The sequence below is a fragment of the Argentina anserina genome, chromosome 6 (genome assembly GCF_933775445.1).
Source record: "Argentina anserina chromosome 6, drPotAnse1.1, whole genome shotgun sequence".
In the NCBI taxonomy this organism is placed as follows: domain Eukaryota; kingdom Viridiplantae; phylum Streptophyta; class Magnoliopsida; order Rosales; family Rosaceae; genus Argentina; species Argentina anserina.
Window position 1 is genome coordinate 23,884,384 of NC_065877.1, and position 23,711 is coordinate 23,908,094.

The 23,711-nt window shown below is 35.8% G+C and overlaps 1 protein-coding gene across 1 annotated transcript; it reads right to left on the minus strand.

Moving 5' to 3' along the window:
* Positions 1-17,193: 17,193 nt before the first annotated feature.
* Positions 17,194-19,912, minus strand: LOC126801275 (auxin-induced protein IAA6-like). Its single transcript, XM_050528784.1, has 3 exons — positions 19,390-19,912; positions 18,605-18,698; positions 17,194-17,581 (listed from the first exon to the last, which is right to left on the minus strand). The coding sequence occupies exons 1-3, from the start codon at positions 19,757-19,759 to the stop codon at positions 17,464-17,466; spliced, it is 582 nt and encodes a 193-aa protein (XP_050384741.1). The 5' UTR covers positions 19,760-19,912; the 3' UTR covers positions 17,194-17,463.
* Between the last annotated feature and the right edge of the window lie 3,799 nt (positions 19,913-23,711).

A 23,711-nucleotide genomic window follows, 5' to 3' on the forward strand; every position in this document is an offset into this window, starting at 1 on the left:
AGCCGCGGATGTGCTTCGTGTGCGTTTCGCCTATTTATGTTGAAGTGTTTAGTGGGAAAATTGAAAATAGCCAGTGTCTGTCGACACGTGCTGTCGGAAGAGCGGCTGTGATTCGTCCATGTCGAAGGTGTACGATTGAAGCGTGTGTTTAGTGATTTCTGAACGCTTGTGACTGATGGCTTGGGCCCATGCGGTCGGTCCGGATCCGACTCTGTCTATTTCATGATTCATTATCATTCTTTTTCTTTCCTTTTTCACTTGTAGAGTATTGGTTTCATTTTTCTCTCTTTTTGATCGGGAACATTAACGAGCCACACGTCTCTAAAAAATGACTGAAGGTAAATCCCTAAAAGGCTATAGTGTATAGAATATAGAGTGTCTAGAAGTTCACAATGTATAATTGTATAAATATATACTCGTCAGCATAAGACTTGTAATAACCTAGATGTTTAAATTTAGTGTGATGTTATATCGAAGGCTAAACTCAAAAGATGAAACCCTTATGCAAAGTAAATTTGAAAACTACAAAGAGCATGAAGAAGTTATTGTGGTACGAAAACTTGAGATCATTATAGGCTCTCCATCCATCTGAATACTAATTTAAACCATGTTGTGTTTCGTCTCTATTGTACCTCACTGATTTGGCTTATCACGTTGGATGCAAAAAGAGAAGGAGCATGCAATTGTGCTAATAGAATTCTATAGCACAATACAAATGTGGTCACTTAAAACGTGCCACATCGCTCACATTACCGGTGCACAAAAGAATTTTAAACGGAACATTTTTTTAATGGTGGCAATATGAGCTACTATTCTGAGGCCGGAAGCAATTTAAGGTATAGCCCCTCCATATTTGATGTTTTCCAAAGATGGAGATTGGAATTAAAAACCTTTTATTACCAGAAGTATATTTACAACGTCCGGCCGCTTGTAGCTTAATATATTTCTATTGTATTACATTGGGTTCTTCTAGTCTTCTTTCCTTGCAATCATTACCCTTTTTTTTTTCTTTCATGATACCGAACATAAAATCGTGCACTGATTTACTTCCGAGTGACATGGAAACTAGTTTAAATTTGCTTCCCTACTCGATCATGCCCATGGATGAAGGACCCGAGAAAGAAAGGAAAGGGGAAGGAAGGCAGCAAAGTCCTCGCCGTGTGGGGGTGGAGTCCCACAAGTCATGGCTCCTGTCTTCTTGAACCACAAAAAGTCAAATAATACTTCTCCTTTTCCAATTTCTCTTCATGTGCCCACCAACCAGCAATTTTACTTAAAAGCTTATGTGGGGCCCCAGACCACTCCATGTGACGTGTTTGTTTGTCGGTTAGGGAAACTTGACACACACGTGTCGGGTTCCGCCGGTCTCCGCCCACGGTTTACCGTTATTAAGCAGTTACACTGACGCCATTCACCGGGACTTCCGGGCCTCCTGCCTGCTCATCCAGAATAATACGTGAACAATTTTTATTTTTGTTTATTTATTTACCAACAGATTAAAATGTGTCGATTCGTTTTGTGAGAGCATCTCCATAATTTCTCATTTACAAATAAGCAAATTCAAAATCTTTATAATTTTTTAACATTAACTCTAACAATTTTCTTATTTTTCAGATATATATATTTTCTGTTACACTAAAGTATTATATAATTAAAGTAAATTTATTACTATTTTCTAGAATCATATCTAATTTCATAATTTTATGCATTTATTATTATTTTTTGCATTAATTTTTCATTTATAGTTAAATAGATTTTGAGAATTGTGTTTATTGTGTGTTGGAATGTATGAGAATTTATTACATATATTATCTTTATAATTTTGCAAAATTATCTATTTTAGAGAACGTAATGCATACATTATTAGAGTTAGAAAAACCCAATATTTTCTAAAAAATTTCTTTTTCTCTAAAATGCATGATTAACTATAAATGATTAACAAATGCGTAAGCCAAAAAGATATAAAAATTTCCTTATTTTATTTTAACAACAAAAGAGGATCATCCGTGAGATTTCACTCTGTCAATCAAATGCATGCACTTGCTCACCATGTTTTTCTTACCCAATTAAGTCTGACTGTTATTTTTGTGAAGACACTGAACGTGATGTTCTTGATTTCTTTGAAGTTCACTACAAGAACGAGCTCAAACTAAACTTATAGACGTAGTGAATAATGTTATTTAGAATATATTTTCATATTTTCCTGTTAGTTACATCGATGTAGCTAGAATAGTCGATTCATCAGTTCAAAGCGAACATGTAAATTTCTTGTTACAATTTCTTTTCTCCAATTTGCAAGTGATTTTACGAGAAGTAAAGATAATTTTTAGAATCTCACATACTTTGCATCTACTTCAAGAAATTTAGAACGTAGTCTAAAATTGATAAAGTCTTAGAATGCAATCGAATATGCCTCTAATAAATCGTCATTCTTTAAGCTCTGGAAACTGATCAACGAATTACTATAAGTTAAGGGCCAACATATATTTAGGATCACTTGGCTTCTACCTCGATCTGTTGATCGACAGAATCTAATAATTCTTCTCCGGATCCAGCAGTTCACTAAATCTTATTCTTTTAGCAATTGAGCTTGTCAGCGGTTAATTGTAGGTGTATGTTTGGATCAATGATAGTCGAGGTCAACTATTTGTTCTAGGTTAATCTTCATTATTATACCTAGCTTGTATATGCTAATAACTGAATATGTTAGAGCATCTTCAACAGTTTTAGCAAAATTTCTCTAAAATAGAGAAGTAAATGTCAAAATCTCTAAAAATGTTATGCTCAAACTCCAATAGTTTCTCCATTTTGCATATTTTTACATTTATTACAAGTGAATAAAATATTATATAATCCTATTTTTATAACCATAAATTATGTTATCTATTTAATTTGCTAGTTTGAAATAAATGATTCAATTTTTTTATTGTTTGATTGGTTGTTATTAGAAGTTGCGTTATTGGAGAAAGTGTAACATTTAATGCTCTTGTTTCTGCAAAAATTTGAAGATTGTTTTAAATTTAGAGAATTTCTCATTCTCTTTTATCTATTTCTCTATTTTGGAGAATGAGATACATAATCTGTTAGAATGGGAAAAACCTAATATTCTTCAAAATTTCTATTTTTCTTTAAAATGCTAAAACTGTTAAAGATGCTCTTATAACGCAATGAGCTTAGAAATTGTAGAGACTTGATTGATGAACTTTCGGTTTCCCACTCAAAAGCACTTATTCAAGTGATAATAATATTTTTCTTCCTAATTAATTTGAATTTACTTAAGAAAAACATGTACAACCGTTTCAAAAACAAAATCATGTACAACAAAAGTTGAAAGCTTGATCAAATTGTTGGAATTATATTCCAAAGTAGAAGGCAGCAAAGACATGCAGTCAGATATTTATGAATTAGTGCCAGCCTTATTTCTAGTGTTGTATGAATAGAAATGTCTTTTTAGGTCTCCATGATATCAAAACAAAGGCATCTACTTCACATGGAGGCATCTTGAAACAGCTAGATAGGTTCTGTATTTGGTTAGCCAAAGAGGCAAGTAGGGCATATAAATCAGATGGATATATATATATATATACGGATTTTCTCAAATGCGGAGGTCCGCACCAATGATTTTGGTGCGGATTTCCATCTTTTTACCACTTTTTCATCGAATTTCTTTCATCTCCACCGTCTAGTATCTAGCTAATATTGTGTAGATCATCTCTGCAAAATTTCAGCCAATTTGGTAATCGTTAAAGCCCTCAAAATCGAATAACAAATGGACGGACCGAATTCTGTCGAACATGAACCGTTCATATTTTTAACAGAAAAACGCAATTTTGAGGGTCTTAACGATTACCAAATTGGCTGAAATTGTGCAAAGATAATCTACACAATATTATCTAGATACTAGACGGTGGAGATGAGAAAATTTGTTCAAAAAGTGGTAAAAAGATAGAAATCCGCACCAAAATCTTGGTGCGGGCCTCCGCAGCCAAGAAGGGCTGTATATATATATATATGACACACATAATTACACAAATATACGAATTTTTCATGTGTTCAGGAGGCGATCCAGCCCAAGTACTCATCGACAATAACGGTGAATAGTGATAAAATGTAAAATCTAGATAGTAAAAATTTAATATTGTTATATTACGAACTTATCTTTATTTTCCTAAGAACTAGCTTTCAACATGTCAATAATTTTCACCTAATCGACCTCATTGTCTAAACGGTTACTTTTTTTGCGGAATCACTACTGTCCTAGAAAACAAAAAACTAGGTTCTAATAAAGCAAAATAAACACATATAAAAAATACAAATGCTCATATGCAAAGATAGAAAATTTCAAGTAAAACTAAATATTTTTACGACGAATTTTAGGGCACTAAATAGAGTTTATTTATTCAACATAAATACAAATATAAAAACTCAGAGCCTTCCTTTTAGGTAAACAGCTACAGTTGTTTAGCTACTCATAATTAAAATACAAACTTACTTGAAAAATGCACTCCACACCAAATTTATACAGCAGAAGGATATTTCACACACTCATTAAGCACACTCACACTCAAGCTATCTATACACTCTTAATTCTCCGAACACTTAGTATAATGACACTCTTTCTTTCTGAGACTATGCCACAATCTTCTGATTTTTCTCCTTTCCAACTTTTGCCTTCCCAAAGAAGCTCTTACTCCTTATATAGAGCTCAGACTCTAAGCATCAAACCGAACTCGCTTTCGAAAATGGATGATAAAGAATCTTCTCCTTTTCTAAAGCTCGTTGTCATTATGCGTCGGCAAACTATTTCACAAAAGCAAAAAGAGACATTTTTATTGTTTGGATGTGCCGGCAGCTCACGTTCCTTGTTTGGATGCGTCGGCATCTCTTACTTTTCCATCATGTTTGTGACATTGTAATATTCTTCATCTGCACAGTCATAATCTGCCAAAGAATCTTGGCCTTCATAATCACTTCTTGCTCTATGTCTTATTTTTATCCAGATCTGAGTCATAGGGAAAATGATAAGGAATCTTGTATCATTTCTCCTTCTCTACTCTCTTTAGCCATGTAGTGGTTTCTAGAGTTTCATCTATTTCACTTCTCATGATGGTAGAGAAGAAATCACATGCATCTGGTGGATGATGATTGTAGCATGTGACTATGATTTTTTCTCCACTAGCTAAAAGACTGAACTCATAATCCCTTCGAACCATGTTTTTGATGCACATAATGGTCATGGCTTTCATCCACGGAATGCTATTATTGGGATTACCTTTTTTCTGAATCTTTTGAACTCTTGATCGGTCCCTGAATAATTCTCAATGATATGGAGAAATGTAATTCTGCGTCCATTCAACACTTCCCATTTCGGAGGGGTAGAAATGAATTTCAGTCTCAAGATGCATCCAAATAGACGAATGTAATTTCAGTCTGAGTTATGATTTCTGGAAAATCCTCCAAGCCTTTAGTTAACTTGTCCAAAGATTGTGCACAAATCCATTCTCAATGAGCCATAGCTTCTGCTTCTGAGGGTGTTCGACTTGAACATCTACAAGATATCTCCCATAATATGGGTCAGAAACTATTGTCAAGATTGAAGGAAGCATTTTACCATCTCTGATTATATAGTGAAATTCCCACCAAGCTAATCCTTTTAGGGCTGAAATAGGAACTCGCGCGTTTTTATGACCTTACACATACTTGATCATTGCATCACCTTCCTTCGAATTTTCTTTTTCTTTTGCATGGATTCCATACAATTCTTCTGTCAGGACATTGAGACTTTTCAACAGATTTTCTTCGTCTTTCTCATAGAAAACTTGTAGAACATTATCCATAACGATCTTATGCTTGAAAGCCAATAGCTTCTCCGTTTTGAATACCGGCTCTTTGAATATCTTCAAAGGATAGCCATGAACATTTTTATTTCCAGTAGCTTCAACCATTTTCCCCTAAAAGGGGCTATTCTGCTTTTTGGCAAAGCAGCAGCCTTTAATAGACTTGATAAGCCTTTACCATTTGCCATTTGAGACGAGCTAGCCGGTCTTTTACCCTGAGGCTGATCAGTTAAGGTTGTATCCTTGAGACACAACAAATATTATTTTCTGAGTTTTTCTTCTTCATCAGAATCTTCAGTACCTTTCTCAGACTTTTGATCCCAACCCCCTGGTTGAATCATGTCTTCAGTCTTAGCCGGAGTGGATGTGGCTGCTTCATAAGACACAATGAATTGTTAACCTGGTCTGTCAAGTAGAGGTCCAACAGTCTTGTCTCATTTTTTATATATGTTCCAAAGACTCTGAGGTTCCGATCTCCTGCTCTTGGGATTTCGTTTGTCATCTTCATCTCCTTCTTCTCTTATGAATGTTGTCATTTCTCTTGTAAGTGCGTCTGGTAAGAAGTTCTTGTTACCTACAATCATTTCCACATCATATTCATACTGGGATAAAAACATTTGCCACCTCAATACTCTCTCTATATCTGCTGCATCAGTTAATTTGTAGTTTTTAAATTTTTTAACTCTTTTGTTGTCAGTTCTAACTACAAATTTATTTCCTAGGAATACTTCGGCACCATTGATTCTCTTGATCAGAGCTAACACCTCTTTATCCCCAGTGAAATAGTTTAATTCTGTCGCATTAAACTTTCCTGATATGAACTTGCAAATCTTTTCTTGATTGGGATCTGGGGTCATGACCAAAACTACTCCTGTCGAGTAATAATCATTTGCATCTATCTGCAAGATGATTAAATCTCATTCTTCAGGCAGCTGTAGCCTGTAAGGGGGGGGGGTAGACTTTGAGTTAACTTCTTGATTTTTTTGACAGTATTATTGTCGTATTCTGTAAAACACCATTTCTTTTTGCAACTGGTTTTTGGTGAGAGTAAAGCAGTAAGACCACTTACTTGAGGGATAAAGTCTCTAGCAAAGTTGACAACTCCTAAAAATCTTTGCAAGGATTTTGCATCACAACTTTGATCTGGGAATTGGTTGATCTTCTTAACAATGTGTTCTTGGAGACGAAACTCTCCATCTTTAACATGAATACCCAAAAACTCGATATCTCTTTTGACCAAATGTATCTTCTTTTGTCCCAAAATGATTCTTTTCTGGACAATAAGCTTACAGACCTGGCCATGTGCTTCAGATGTTCAATCATAGTTCTTGAGAAGACTAAGATATCTTCTATATAAACTATGTAGAAATCTGAATAAGGCTTAAAAATGTTGTCCATCTTCTTTTGGAAAATAGATGGAGCCTGCTTGAGACCAAATGACATAACCAACCATTCGTAATGCCCTTGCGGTGTTCTAAAAGCCGTTAAGACTATGGAATCTGGGTGCATTTTCACTTGCCAAAATCCTGATTTAGCATCAAACTTGAAAAATATTTTACCTCCTTTGAGACGATTTATGAGGATCCTTACTTGAGCTATCTGATAACCATATTTGACGGTCTTTTTGTTAACGTCTATGTAATCAATGACCATCCTAGCTTTTTCTCTTACCTGTTCCGCATGATTTCTTAATAGGAAAGCTGGAGCATGATGCAGACTATTTGAATGTCTGATTAACCTTTTCTCAAGTAGTTCTTGAATCTGACTTTCTATCTTTTTCCTATTTTCTTCCCTATAATGAGGGATGGCTTTGACATGGAAGATTGCGTTGGCATCATGCATTTTAAGCTGGCAATATACTGAATCCTTGTCCCAGTATAGTTGAGGATCTTCCCTGATTACAGGTTTCAACAAATTCTCTATTTCGACAATAGTTGGCACCTTCTTCTGCTCAACTCTATTAGCATACACTTTCATGTTATGCTCTCTAATATATTCCTCTTCTCCATCTGAGATTTCTAGTTCTTGTGAATCCGAATCGGATCAATTTTAAGTAAAATTGAACTCTTCTCCAGACTCAGAATCTTCTGATTCCATGTTTGACACTATCTCACTGTGATATTTGAAATGATCCTTTAGCAACAAAACGGGTTCCAAAACGGGTTTGCAATCACCACTCTTCGCTGAAGACCTCTGATATTGATCCATAAATCATTTTCCGGTGACACTTACTGCTTCTGCGCGAGATTCCCATAAGAACTTGCGGTTCTTCTCAAAACCGATCATTTGTGGATTTTGAATCACAGTTTGCTAGAGAAGGAAATCATTTTCAATCAACACATCAGCTCCTTGGCTTTCACATTGCCAGATAATCTTGCATATAAAGTTTCCTCAACCTAGGGAAATGTTAACATTTCGCGCCATAGTGTTCATGATGATCTCATGTTCTCACATAGCTACTCCAGTTACTGCTTTTGGAGCCTTTTTCCAATATTCGTATGGGATGACATATCGTTTGGCAAGTGTATATCCTGAGCCGCTGTCTACGAACGCATGCAACTGGTATTTATTGTATTTTTGAAAATTCAATCTTATAGTGATGTAGTTGCTGAATTTGATAGTCTGAACTTGCTTGACGTGTTCTTCCTCTCTTCCTTCAGTCAGCAGTTCTATGAAAGGGTTAATCCTTTCAATGATGGGTTCTCTGGTGAGATGATGTTTTTTGTTAGAATGATCTTCTATTCATTTGTTGGTATTAAAAAACTCTGTTAACTCCTTCTTAATGAAGTTATCAGCTTTATCATTTTCAGGTCTTCTTCTAGCTTCACCTTTTTTAACTCCTCCTGTACATATCGATCTGCATATTTGTGAAGCGGGGGAAGTCCCGATCAATAACATTCATGCACGTCTACAGAATCTGCTAATCAGCTGCGTGCATGCATCTAGAGGCTCTAATTCTTGACCCAGGCCATTGTAACGGATCTCATCAACATGCTAATCTTAATAAAAATTAATTAATTATCTCGTCCCGACAACAGATTACCAAAAACAAAACTGCGTTACGTACTTCTAATTCTAATATGTCACACATACTTATATGATTATTAATTAGTAGGAGGTCTTGCATGCGCGCATGTATTTATATATGATGAACAATTGAAAAGTATTTTACATTGAGGTGCAAGTTAACCGAAAGCTATGATACAATCTCCCGCCTTCTGTCTGACCAAGCTCTCTAACTATATGACACTAGCATTAATACTAACACCTTTAAGACAAGTGAAACAAAAAAAAAATTCTAGTTAACATAGTAAAACCACATCTAGGTGGCTATTCAAAAAAAAAATTTTGAGAAAAAACTATATATATATATATATATATCACAAAAATAATATTACAAAAAAGGAACACTCGGTGGTAGAACTAGGTTTCCCACATGCCCGATCAATATTGATAGTCACAGGATTATCGCAATAAGCAATAAACATGAGTCAAGAAGGCCCAATCATAAACCAATCAAATCTGATTCTAAAAATAGTCGATAAATTACTCGCCGCCAATCTTAAGAAGAGAACCGCTCCAATAGCAATACATACCAAACCTCCAGCATATGTGCAGAGACAATCTCTCTTACACCATTGAATTGGTGCACCGGGATTGTAAACACAAACCCGGTAAATTTTTCAGCCCGTATTAGTAAACCAACAGTATAACATACATCGCATACAAAGGAAATATGACAGATAACATTTAAAGACAAACGTACTCATGTCACACTGGGCAACCCATCTGTTACCCAAAATCATTTAAAAACATAGGTACTCATGAGACCCAGGTACCCATATGTTACCCATCATGCAGTATATCGACAGACACTGGGCAACACATTTGTTATCTAATATCACTAAAGAACATCTGTACTCATGAGACCGAGACAACCCATCTGTTACACCTCATACAGTACACCGAAAGGCACTAGGCAACCCATCTAGTTACACAAAATCATTTAAAACATGGGTACTCATGAGACCCAGGTACCCATCTGTTACCCCTCATGCAGTACACCAACAGACACTGGACAGTCCATATGTTACCTAATATCACTCAAAAACATGGGTACCCATGAGACCCAGGCAACCCATCTATTACCTATCATGTAGTACACCGACAGACATACTAGAGCTCTAACTGAATCGTAACCGACACTCGGCCAAAGCTTGGTTCCGATTACTATCAACAACGTCCGAAAACCAGAAAACGTTTTAACAAGACTCAATGTTAAAACCACGTACAATAACAATAAACACATGTTATTGTACTATAACCAAGCGACTCTTACACAACAATATAAATATAGTCACAATATTATAATCTCACATTTGAAATAAAACTGAAATATTATATAATATAGCAACCCATATATATGTATCATATTTACTATTTTCGTACACATACACAGCCTACTATGATATATATAAACGTCACGGTTCAGTCTTTTTAAGAATTCAAACATATAAGTCACCACTCACCACCAATGGTAGACTTGTCATAGTGAGATGTACTCACAATTACCATAATTCCTTATCACTAAAACCTTTTTAAAATCATTTATTAAAATAGCGTTTCACTTAGCCATTAACCGTAGATGATCAAGTTCACGTAATTTAAATCAAAACATATTTTTAGAAAAAAATTTATAAGCTAGTGATGCAACGACTATATTAACAACTCAAACTAAATTCAATAATTATAACACTACTTCGATCATGATGATCATTGTGAAGTTTACTCACCTTATTTCCTGCGTGCAACTTCCACTACACCTACAACGATTCCCTCACTCGTTTCGTCGGTCACCTAATAGCATGATAAAGTGTTTAGAAAATGATACATAAAATCTCAGGTGACGATTCATTACAGCTAAACACTGTTCATAAAACAATGTTCACAGAACAATGTTCATGATTTACTATTCACCAAATCATGCATCGCCCGTTTTCCGACCACCGCCAATAACCACCAAATTTCACCACTACAATCTAAATGACATTCCTCACAACTTTCTAGTTCACTACAAAGTCCAATTCCGAACATAAACACTTCAATTTAATAAAAACCAAAAATCTCCAATTTAAAACCTAGGATTTATTTTCTTCGATTCTCCTAGCACAAAACGATTTAGGTTAAATATTTTGGAGGGTTTGTAATATGGAATGAGACCTTCAAAATGGGACAAGAATCTCACCGATTGGTGGTCGGAGAAGGGAGATCCGGCGAGGTGAAGTTCGGCGAACTGTGCACTTTTGGGGGAACTTCCGGGCTTCACCGCTCCCAAACAGCGGTGAGATGGCGGATGGCACTGCCACTAATCGACAGAGGACGCAGCAACCTTTCAAACGGGACTGGTGCGCCGGTCTATTGTAGCCGAACAGCGGAGATCCGGCGGCCCAAAGTCGCCGCTCGGGATGAAAAATCTGGGTTTCCTGGTGAACAGTACTCGATCCGAATTTCTGATTTTTCTCCTGCTTTTTCCTCTTTAATTCCCCTATTTATACTATTATCCAAAAATGTACGAATATCTTTTCATTTGTAACTTCTTCATACGAACTCCGATTTAGGCGTGCCCACGTGTCTACGAATTCGTATTGACAAACTCTACAACTTTCATGAATGAAGTTTTTCTCAGATTCCTAACGGATACAAAGTCAACTCTTGATCTCTCACGGTAACGTTTCTGAGTATGAAATGCTCGAATGCTTTCGTTTTCTCCCTCGTACTATATAATCGGATCACCACTAATTCAAAATATCTCAGAATAATAATTAGAAAATAATTATAAATTTTCGGGATATTACATTAAGGACATCTCCAACCTATGGGCTATTGTGCCACAATTCCTTTGTTTTCAACCAATGGGCTAGTGTATTAGTGTCCCAAAAAGTATGCCAGAAGTAGTCTGAAATGGTCAAAAATAACCATTTCAGGCTACTTCTGTCACACTAACAAACGTTGGTCCCACCTCAAAACTTATTTTGAATGTTGTTTTGGTGAATAATTTTATAACTATATTGTTTAGTGAATATATATATTTCATTTTGAAAAAGAAAATTATATTTTTCTTTGTTGAAATAATATACTAACACATTAAACTTGAATTAAATTTGTATTATCTATAGTGTAATAACTCTTTAAATATACAATAACACTACTGATATAATACTAATTATTAGTAATGAATGAAAAAAACAATAATCACTTATTAAAACTAATAATTTTTAACTAAATTACAAATAAAAGCGAAAAATATACCAATCATTTAAAATAGAACGAATAGTTTCCGACTATGCAAAAATAGAAGCAACGAGAGTTATTCCCACCATCTGATGATGTCTATTATTCGGAAATGCCGATCGATACACCAAATGATGATGATTACTAATATTTTGTAACTATTATTTATGTAACTTAAATTAGTTAAATTTCATGTAATTTTAATTTTATGAAATAAAATTAAGTTTTAATATTTTTCATGATACATTTATTAAATTGATCATTTATAAAAGTAAAGTTCTAATTAAATGATAATATATAAATTAAAACACATTAAAAAAAATAAAGGGTTACATTGTAATAAACTTGAGTTGGAGACAATTAATGTCAAATCAATGAATAATATTGATTCAGTGTGCCACAATGTAGCACATGAGCTACAAATAACTATATGGGTTGGAGATGGCCTATGAGGCCCAAGCTCACTTAATCTAACCCTACCCAGGCCCATAGGAGCCAGGCCCACCTCCAAAAGCCGCAAGAGAGCAGGGTAAAAATGATAAAATGAATCATTCCTCATCACTCTCTTATTTAATAAAAATCTACAATATGTATATAGCTATGTATGTGATGCAGATTAAACCGTACCAAATTAAAGATATGATTCTGCTCTGGAAAATAAGCTCGAGCTAAATGCTATATATGCATGCACTAATCATGTGCATAGGAACATACAATTAATGTATATAGGCACAAAGAATATGGGAACATGGGATTTCTTTCCAGAACTTCAAACTATTTTATAATGAACTTCAAGAAATTTTGATATTTGTCATGTGTCTGGGAATTAGATAACAAGTCTCCTGATTTGGGTAACCAAATGTCGTACAAATCCTTTATTGATATCTTTGAAAAATTGGATTCTTTGTTCTAAATCACTATTAACGTTTTTTTTTCCTAGCGACATCTTCGGTCTCTCGATCATTCAGTTCATTAGAGAAAAGCATTGGCGATGACGTACAGTTACTCATGAGTTCTAACATAATGATCTAAGCGATGACGTACCTATAAACCTCTTTTTTTTTGTCAATGGATAAATTTTATTAAAACCTGGACAAGCCAATAAAAAAAACAACAAATAAATAATGAGACTAAGGAAAAGAAGATAACAAGAATAAAAGTCGAGAATAATGGACGCCTTGTGACACCATCACTTTTGAGAACATGAACAAGTGGGGTAGGGGGTCTGCCAACCCAATCCGAAGAGCTCAACCTCGTCATCGCAAGCTTTGCCGCGGCATTCAGTATGCGGTTCGCTTCTGTCACAGCCCCGAAATTCGAATGATAAAAATTCAAATTCGAAGCCATGAAAACTCTAAAACAATCTCAAATATATTGAAATCATCTTATCATAACAGTGTATCGAAATTGAGTCCACAACATGACTCAGTCGACCTGAATAATACATAACCAGTTTATGCATCAGTATTATAACTAATGGAAATGTAAAATTCACTCAATCCTCACCACAAACAGAAGAAACAAATCTTCAGAGTAAACCATCTGAATCTGCTAATCCTCACCTGTATAACTATCTCATACACCATCGAATTGGTGCACCGGGATTGTAAACACAAACCCGGTAAGCTTTTCAGCTTGTATGAGTAAACCAACAGTAAACATACATCGCATACAAAGGAAATATGTCAAATAACATTTAAAGACAAACGTGCTCATGTGACATTGGACAACCCATCTGTTACCCAAAATCATTTAAAAACATGGGTACTCATAAAACTCAGGCAACCCATCTGTTACCCCTCATGCAGTACACCGACAGTCACTGGGCAACCCATCTGGTTACCAAAAATCATGTAAAATATGAGTACTCATGAGACCCAAGTACTCATCTGTTATCCCTCAGGCAGTACACTGACAGACACTGGCAGCCCATCTGTATCCAATGTCACTAAAAAATATGGGTACTCATGAGACCTAGGTAACCCATATGTTTCCCCTCATGCAGTACACCGGCAGACAAACTAGAGCTCTAACTGAATCGTAACTGTCACCCGGCTAAGGCTTGGTTCCGATACTGCCAACACGTCCGAAGACAGAAAAAACACATCCGAATACATAAAATATTTTAACAAGACTCAATGTTAAAACTACGTACAATAACAATCCACCCATGTTATTGTATTATAACAAAGCGACTCTTGCTCAAATAAAATAAATATAGTTGCCACAATATAATTCATTTGGAAATAAGAATGTGATAGTATATAATATAGCAACCTATATATATGTATCGTATTTACCATTTTATACACATACACAACTCACTATATCATATACATGTCCTAATTCGATATTTTAACAAAAAACGTAACTATGAGTCACCACTAATGGTAGACTCTTCATGGTGAGATTTACTCACATTCATCATAGTCCATAATTACAAAAACTTTTTCAAAATCATTTATTAAAATAGCGTTTCACTTACCCATGAACCGTAAACGATCAAGTTCACGAATTTAAACCAAAACATATATATTTTTTTTAAATAATATTTATAACTAGTGATGCAACGACTATGGTAAGAACTCAAACTAAATTCAATAATTATAACACTACTTCGATCATGATAATCATTTTGAGATTTACTCACCTTATTTTTTGCAAGCAACTTCCACGACACCGAAAGCGATTCCCTCACTCGTTTCGTCGGTCACCTAATAGCATGATAAAAAGCTTAGAAAACGATACGTAAAATATCAAGTGACGATTTCAGTACAGCTAAATGATGTTCATAAAACACTGTTCACATAACATTGTTCATGTGTTGCTGTTTACTAAACACTATTCATGAACACTGTTCACAAAACTGTTTATGCGGCGCCACTGTTTCCCAACCATCACCAATAACCACCAAATTTCACCACCACAATATAAATAACATTCCGAACAACTTTCTAGTTTACCACAAAGTCTAATTCTGAACCTAAACACTTCAATTTAACAAAAACCAAAAAGCTCTAATTTAAAACATATGAATTCTTTTCTTCGATTCTCTTAGCACACAACGATTTTGGTTAAATCTTTTGGAGGGTTTTTAGTATGGAAGGATACCTTCACAATGGGATAATAATCTCACCCATTGGTTGTCGGAGGAGGGAGATCCGACAAGTTGAAGTTCGGTTAAATATGCATTTTCGGGGGAACTTCCGGGATTCATCGCTCCCAAACATCGGTGAGATAGCGGGTGGCGCTGCCACCAATCGACAGGGGACGCAGAAATGTTTCAAACGTGACCGTTGTGCCGCTCTATGGTGGCCGGACGGCGGAGATCCGGCGGCCCAAAGTCGGCCGTTCGTGGAGAGAATTTCTGGATTTTTTTCGGGTGAACAATAGCTATGAACAGTACTGATCCGAATTTTTGATTTTTCTCTCCATTTTTCTCACTGGTTTCCAAAAATGTCCAAATACGTTCTGATTTGTAACTTCTTCATACGAACTCTAATTTAGGCGTGCCGCATGTCCACGAATTCGCATTGACGAACTCTACGAGTTTCATGAAAGAAATTTTCTAAGAAACCCAATGAGTCAAAAGTCAACTATTAGACTAGTCAAATTGAATGTTCCCGAACAATTAATCTTTCGAACTCTTTAGTTTTTATCCCCGTGAAATAAAATTGGACAATGACCAACTTAATAAAATCGGGAAAGTCGTTGGAAATTATATATGAATTTTCGGGGTATTATAGCTTCCCTTAGAACCCAGTTCCACTCTTCCAGAGAAAAACTTGCTGCCAACTGCCTATCCTTCCTAATCATCAAGACAATCACCTTCCACCACAATCGAAGACAACTTAGCATGGGCAGCCAATTGAAGGCCTATGACCACAGCCTCAGCTTCAACCTCCACCACCGAATTGTGAGAGCTAAGAAGGCTAGCACCAACAATTGACTCACCACTTTGACCTCTGATTATAATTCCCATCCCACTATTACTACTACCCTTCTTCCAAGAAGCATCAACATTTAATTTTGCCAAAAAAAGGGGGGAGTATGGCCTCCAATTCTTGCTAGCATCAGTAATTAGCCTAATTTCACCCGAACGCCCCTCTCTACTTTCATGAGCCTCAGTCAAACTTGTAAAATTCCTCTTAATGTTGTAGATTGTTGCTATCGGATTTGGCACCACCTTTCTCATAACAGCGATGCATCTTTGGTTCCAAATTTCAAGAAGATGAAAACAAATCATCATGAAAATATCTTCATGATCACTGGAAAGAGAAGAGGTACACTTATAACCGCCAAGAGCCACTCATCAAGAGTTGCGATTTTTTCTTTTGCTGGCATATACCCCAGGGGACCTCCAAATCACACATTAGAAGTCCAAGGGCAAAGCAATAAACTATACTCCACCAATTCCTCCTGCTCACCACAAATACTACAAGTAGGCACTGAGATTATTTTTCTCCTATAAACATTCCAACTAGTTGCGAGGCTATTACTCAAAGCTTTCCGATGTATGGTTGGGGACTCCTATAAACATTCCAACCAGTTACGAGGCTATTACTCAAAGCTTTCCGATGTATGGTTGGGGAAGTTCGTACAGTACTGCATGTCTGCATCTTTTCTTGTTTCCTCTTTTCCCTTCGTGTGAAGAGAACAATAATACACATATCAGCAGCATGGGTACTATTATCTAATTACAATTGCAAGCTATCTTTTTTTTTTTTGAAGACATAGCTTCATTTGAGTGATATTTTTTTGACGAAAAAACAAATTAAGTTTCATTTTTCCCATTATCGATCGGTTAAAATTAAGATCGATCGAAAAGTTCGAATTAGTCAATTTTCTAAGATCAACAATGAGTTCATTGGTGGAAACATAACACGGAAGTTGTTAAAATATATAATCATGGTTTACCTACATATTAGGGTTTTACTCGATCTCCAACATCGATCCATTCTTTTGAACAGAGCGGGCGCCGGCGAGCTAGGGTTTTTCGTCAGACGGAATAATCGTCATCAAGAAATCATCAATGAACAGAAGAAGTAGAATGAATTGTCAATTTCAAATACATTTTAGAACCGAATGATAGAGGAAAATTCTCTCCTCTTTCTCTAGAGTCCAAATCAACACTAATATCAAAGCTTCACGTACATAATGATTGAAAGAGCACGCTTACAATCACCAGAAATTAGCGAATAATAATTGTATGAAAAAGGAAATGTAATATATGATGATCTCATGTTCTAGGTCGAGAAGAGGGATTCCAAATGCAGTACGACATTACATTACAGTAATGGATCTCCAGTTTTCATCATTTTTGGTGGAGTGATATTTATTGAGACTCGTCTTTCATCGTTGCCTTGAGGAAGCCCTTGGACTCCAGGATTCCAAATCCTTTGGCATCCGATCTCTTCATGATCCGCAGTCTCTTGCAGGACTCAAGAAACATTCTGCATGTAGATCAAATTAAATAGCTTCTATCTTGAAATACAACTTAACCATATTTTAGGTTATCATAACTTTATGAAATTCGAAGGTAAAAGAGTAATTGATCGGAATTATATCTTTGTACTATTAAACGTAACAACAACATGATGAAAATTTACAACTATGTCGATGATTACAAGAATGGGAGTACAGAAAATCGTTTTTACCCACAAGTTCATGTGTATAACTAGACATGAATGTATTGTAATGAGCTTGAATTTTCTCCTTCCGAACAAAATAATGACTTGGCTTGACCAGGCCATAATGTCTCCAAAGGACACTTCGTATAATTCAGCTCAACAACGTTATAAGAAATGCTTATGTGGGAATTGTGGGAGAGGGGGGGGGGGGGGGGGGGGGGGGGGGGGTCGTCCAAGATTAGGTTATTGAAAATAATGTAGGAGATAAAACTAAGCCATAATTAGCATGCATGCCTAATAAGTGTTAATTAACCATACTTTACTTTACGATAATGACTAATTAGCACCCATTGTTGACCCAATTTGATTGATTTTAATTTCTTTCTTACAATTAGTCACCATCTCATCTTTCCCACAATATATTAGAAAACATGAAGTAATTAGCTAGTTTTCTTACTAAATTTGACTTGCGCGCATTGGTTCAATGGACTCGTACTTTTCACGTTTGTTTCAAGTAGTTAATTATATATGATCTCAAAAATAATTAAATAACTCATTTAGTTCCTGAAATAGCTTAAAGTTATTTACCTCACATATTTTGCTGGACGAATAATAATACAATCTAAAATTCTAAATATATTTAATACGTATTTTAATAATTTAATGCTCAGCTTGGATGTCAACTTTCGACTTGTTTTATAAATATTTTTTTAAAGAAATTTTAGATTAGGATTCTTGTGTGCACCTCTAATTCAGTTTTCTTTCATTTGGGTTTTGGGGGACTTGACTTATAATTAATGTTGAAATCAGTAGGTAAGCGGAAAGTTTAAATCAACGAGAACTTACTCCCAAGGGACGTCTCCAACTAACATCCAATCTCCATCCTTGTCTTCATAAATGGGTGCAAATTCGCAACTGTCTGCATCCTTCAACACCTCGCCTGTCAACATTTAAAGACAGATTTTGCTAATTATTTTAACGAGATAGAATATATAAGAAAGATTAAGAGTATTCTTAAAATTAATTATGTTTAGAATATAAAGTAGCTAGAGATGAAATCTAAAATTTCAATTTTGAGCCGGCACTAATAATCAATCGAGTATAATAAGTAGAGTACTTCATATGTCTTACTGGTGATTCGATAGAGAAACAAATTTTGATGTTGGAAAATCATGGAGTATATATGCATCAATGCATGGTACGAAGACTCTGATCGAATCAACGTAAATTTAGAAGGAGTTGCATGTAAGATTATATAGAAATTGTATAAGATGCAAGAGCCCCATTATAAGAATTGGGGCTACGGCCTCCCTAGCTCCGCCTATGGGATAAGATAGATTAGATCGTCTTAAGTTCACCCAACCTTAATTTAAATCTCTAATATAATCAAAAGTGTTTAGCTAAAAAGAGTGTCATTTTGGATTTCAGCGCCATTAGATCGAGTTAAATTCTTTCTACTTCAACATATATAACGTTGTATTTAATTTTCGTACTGGCCTTTATTGCTTTCAACTCTTTTTTTATCTACTGAGCTAGGAAAGAACTAGATCGAGTTGGTTAACAGTTTGCAGTTTCATGCTAAACCATATATATAAGCGTAGAAAGAAAAGTATGGTTCAAGTACTACTCACCTATACCAAAACAACCAAATAGCTTCTCCAAGGCCACAGCAAGATCTGCATAGCAACCTTGCATGCCCAAGTCCAGCTTACGAAGAAATGGCGCACCATCCATACTGACTTTCACGTACATTTTCGAAGTCTCACTCAAGCTGTTAACCTTCTTCCGATAAGAACACACCGGAGGCCACCCTACGACTTGACTCTTCGGTTGGCCTTTCCGGTAGTCATCATATCCACCAAAGTTGGCGACATTTTCATCTCCTCCATTAATCTCTGAAAACACTCTCTTCTTCTCTTTGATCTTGTCCACTAAACCTGGACCACTGGGGAGACCTAACCTCAGCTCTGTAATTTCCAGACCTAGACCTTCTTTCTCCATCTGGGGCTTTCAGTTTCAGAGCAGTTTGGCTTTGTTTTCTTTTCTTTGCTCGATCAAATAATGTGGACTGTGTTGTGAGAATCGGGTTGTTTCGTATTTGGTTTTATAAAGTGAGTAGCAATAGTGGTTAATTGAAGATTGTGAATATTAGGGAAGGAGGACATGGTAGGAGCAATGACAGGTCAACTGTGGCTTGGTGGTCGGTCACATGAGAAACAAAAGTGGGGGATATGTGCCCCCTACAAACACTAGTAAAGGCCGGCACCATAAGTTGGATATTAGACAGATCCTATGGCTTGTTGGTGAGTTGTGATTTGGTGGGATCTCATAATCACCGTCTGATCTCGTGACTTTGAACATATCATGTGATTTGTTGATGGTGGTCGTGCTTTGCCTGATTTCTTCCCGATTGTGGGGGTCTTACTGTAAACAGGGCTAGCTGGGAGTAGAGATGCTTTGCAGCATGAAATCATGGGAGTATGTTTAACTTGGTACTTTATTTGTCTATAGCCATTAGACAGTCGTTCTTGTTATATGAATTATATATTGAATCAGACTTGAAGAAAAAAAAACATACAAATTGGAACGCATATGCACAGTATAATAATTTCAAGTATAGTAGTGAAGAGAAATGGTAAACGTTAATAATACGTAATTTAAAGCTAGAGCACCAAAGCTAAGCTATCGAACTCTGAATTATGATTATAGACACAAAATTTATCCAACTATGATAAATTGATGATAATGTCACACTTCTTTCATTCAGATTTCAAGGTTTATACAAAAGAAGATCACACCGAAATATGATTGGGAAGTTGTGAGATGTTAGCTAGTTGGTCTAAATGACACAACAATTTGTTAGGAGATGATTAATTTTTTGTATGTTCATTCAAGTAAACAAAGAATAGATATATTATTATATATATTCGGTAAATAGAATAATTACTCCAAATAATAACAACTTACAATTAGTATTCTGAAGTGAAGAATTTTTGCTCGAACGGTTCCCACAATGTAAAACTCTCCCCATCATACATGCAAAACCGTAGCTTCTGGCCTCAAGTCCCTCAACTGACTACGACGTGCATATACACATTCATATGAGTAAACATGCATGTGTTCAGGTTAGCAAGGATTAACTGATGCGTATGGGCCTATAGTATAGAGTTAAATCAGTTAATACATATGGTTAACATTAGTAAGAGACAGAATGAAGAGTCTCCTGGACTGATTTACCAATTATAGAATGCTAATAAGTCAGTTTGGAGACTTGGAGTGCTACGAAAACCCTTCCTGATTCCTCTGAGGAAATTTGTTCATATAGAGGCCACTGTATAAGACTTAATGCAGCTGAAGATTCAAGTTCAGGCCTCGTTTTGCAGACCGAAAACAATTACAAAGTGGTGAATTACAGAAACAATATCATAGTATCACCTTAATTTATATCTCAAAAGGAAGAAACAATAGGGATTAGGGAATGCCAAATATATATGATCTTTAGAGAGACCGACGAGCTTGCAGCCAAATATTATCCTAAAATTGAAGGTCTCATCATATGACTTGTGCCTCTCGACTCACTGGCAACTCACATGGAAAGGTTTCCTTTCTAACCCCTGTCCGAACACCTGATCAATTAGTTTTGCTGCTTTCCAACGTACAGTACGTACGTCCATCTCGTTTGAGAACATAATTTCAAAGATATTGTGCATAAGCGATTGAGGGCCGGGTTAGCTTTTGAACCTATAAATTCGTAAATCTAGCACAAGCTTGGCTCAAGAGAGCTTTATCTAGCTAGCTCGACAAGTTAATCTGCAGACTTTACATGCGTGATGATAGAGGACGAGTTCATATAAGTTCAGGTGATGACGATGTACATCCGTTTCGGGAAAAAGACTAAACCTTAAAGTTTAAGTACGTAATTAGATCATATAACAGTTCCTTTTACGCATGATTGATGGATCGATCTATTGAAGATCGATACAGGTGGCAGAAGTCCACCTCCCATGTTGATGGCTCAACAAAGATATAAGGCATTAGGGCAGACAAGGGGGACTAACGAAAAGGATGTACTATCTACTAGCTACTTGTTGCATCAGTATGTCCATCATTATTTGTCATGAGAAAAAATATGAATTTATATCATGGATACATGCTTTGCTTGATTCACTTTTGATCATTAACAAGCTAGCTAGCTAGTGATAAATAAAAAGTAGATAACATTATAAATAAAAATATTTATTAACACCGAGAAAACATACTTTTTAAAGGGAAGATAATAGCGTCATATATATATCATTAATAAGTTAATAACCTCAAATAGGAATATAGTTTTAACATAGAACGCCCTCACGGGCATGACAAAATTGAACTATGCAAAACCCCCCTAAAACCAAGGAAACCCTAAGAAAATGAAATCTTTAGGTTGTAAGCCATAAAAATCGCTCAGACGGTACTCAGAACCCATACATGGCAAGACAAACCTTACTCACTTATTTGCCACTACTAGGACCATCCTACGCAGAGGGAAGGGTACAGGCATCTCGTTCGGTAGCAAGCCACCGCTGCAAAGGCAGAACCTATGCCGGCGATAGCTACCACTTGGACGAGAGAGACAAAGATCAGAGGAGGAGGGCGATCGATCTCAAGGAGAAGACTAGAGCGATTAGGGTTTTCACTAATCAATATGTTGATCGATTAATACATAAGCAAATATGAAAACATACTCCTTGAAATAACTAAGAAACATTATATACTGATTTTGCTTAAAACTACTATTAATTGTCTTAGTATAATTCATCTCTTCCACATTTTCTTCAACTGCAAAATGAAAAAAAAAAAACGAATATACTTTTGAATCTTAAATAGTAGACATATAATCTCAATATCTTTTTATTGTAGGGGAAACATACTCACATGTATGTTTGTATGTATTGTTTTATTTTTCGGAAAGAAAAAATCATTAATTACAAGACGTGCCTAATTACAAAACATGTATAACAATAGGCCAATAAGAAACAAATACAAAAAACATGAGTCTTCGACGCGATCAAACTAAATTAATACGAGGCAGCGATATGACTAACAATTCACTAATCTATGGGCTGATTGCAAAAACCCTATAACTGAAAACAAAAAACCAACAATACTAATATATTTACCAAACCCCCACCAATGCTCATAAAGAAAGTACCGTATTACTTGTTACACGTGCATTAACAAATAATATGTGCAACTATTCTAACATAATTCTGCATGTATGTAGCCAAATTTAGTACAGTTATACCATCGATTTCTGTAAAATGCAGACAACAATATATTTCCTAATAAATCAAGATTAATCTTTAATCATATTACATCGATTAGTCAGTTTTTTGTTTCTCTCTCTCTCTCACGACTGTGTGTGCAATCACTGCTCTGTATACGCATATATACAGATTCCACGTTAAAAATTATATCTAGCAGTCAACAAGTTAGAATGTTAAATACCTCATCGGGACCCCCCCTGAATATTAATTTAGTTGTATTTTGATTATTACTTGCAGCTCTGTTGGCATAGACTTATGTCTAGCCATAATGAACACAACTATTATCACACTGAGACTCAAAAGTAGCCCAACACCGCAATATGGCTTGAAGCCAGCTGTGCAACAAGCTGCCCCGTGTCTCAAACCAATTACGGACGCGCCCGCACGCGCGTTTCAAAGGAAGCTCATGAGAACACCTCAATTGGACTAAGTCCCAAATCGGTGGATGAGTGAATGATCTACCTAAGCTCAACTATTAAAGGTCAAACCATTGACCTCTTAAGGTAAGCAATTCAAACTACTCACTGTTACTACCTACTTGACTTAGGCATCAGAGAGTTGAAGACCACACTGTCGTGGTCTCTACTCTAACGAGCTGTGTTGTTTATGACAGGAAGAAGAGTAAGCAGCACAGTATATAACAGATC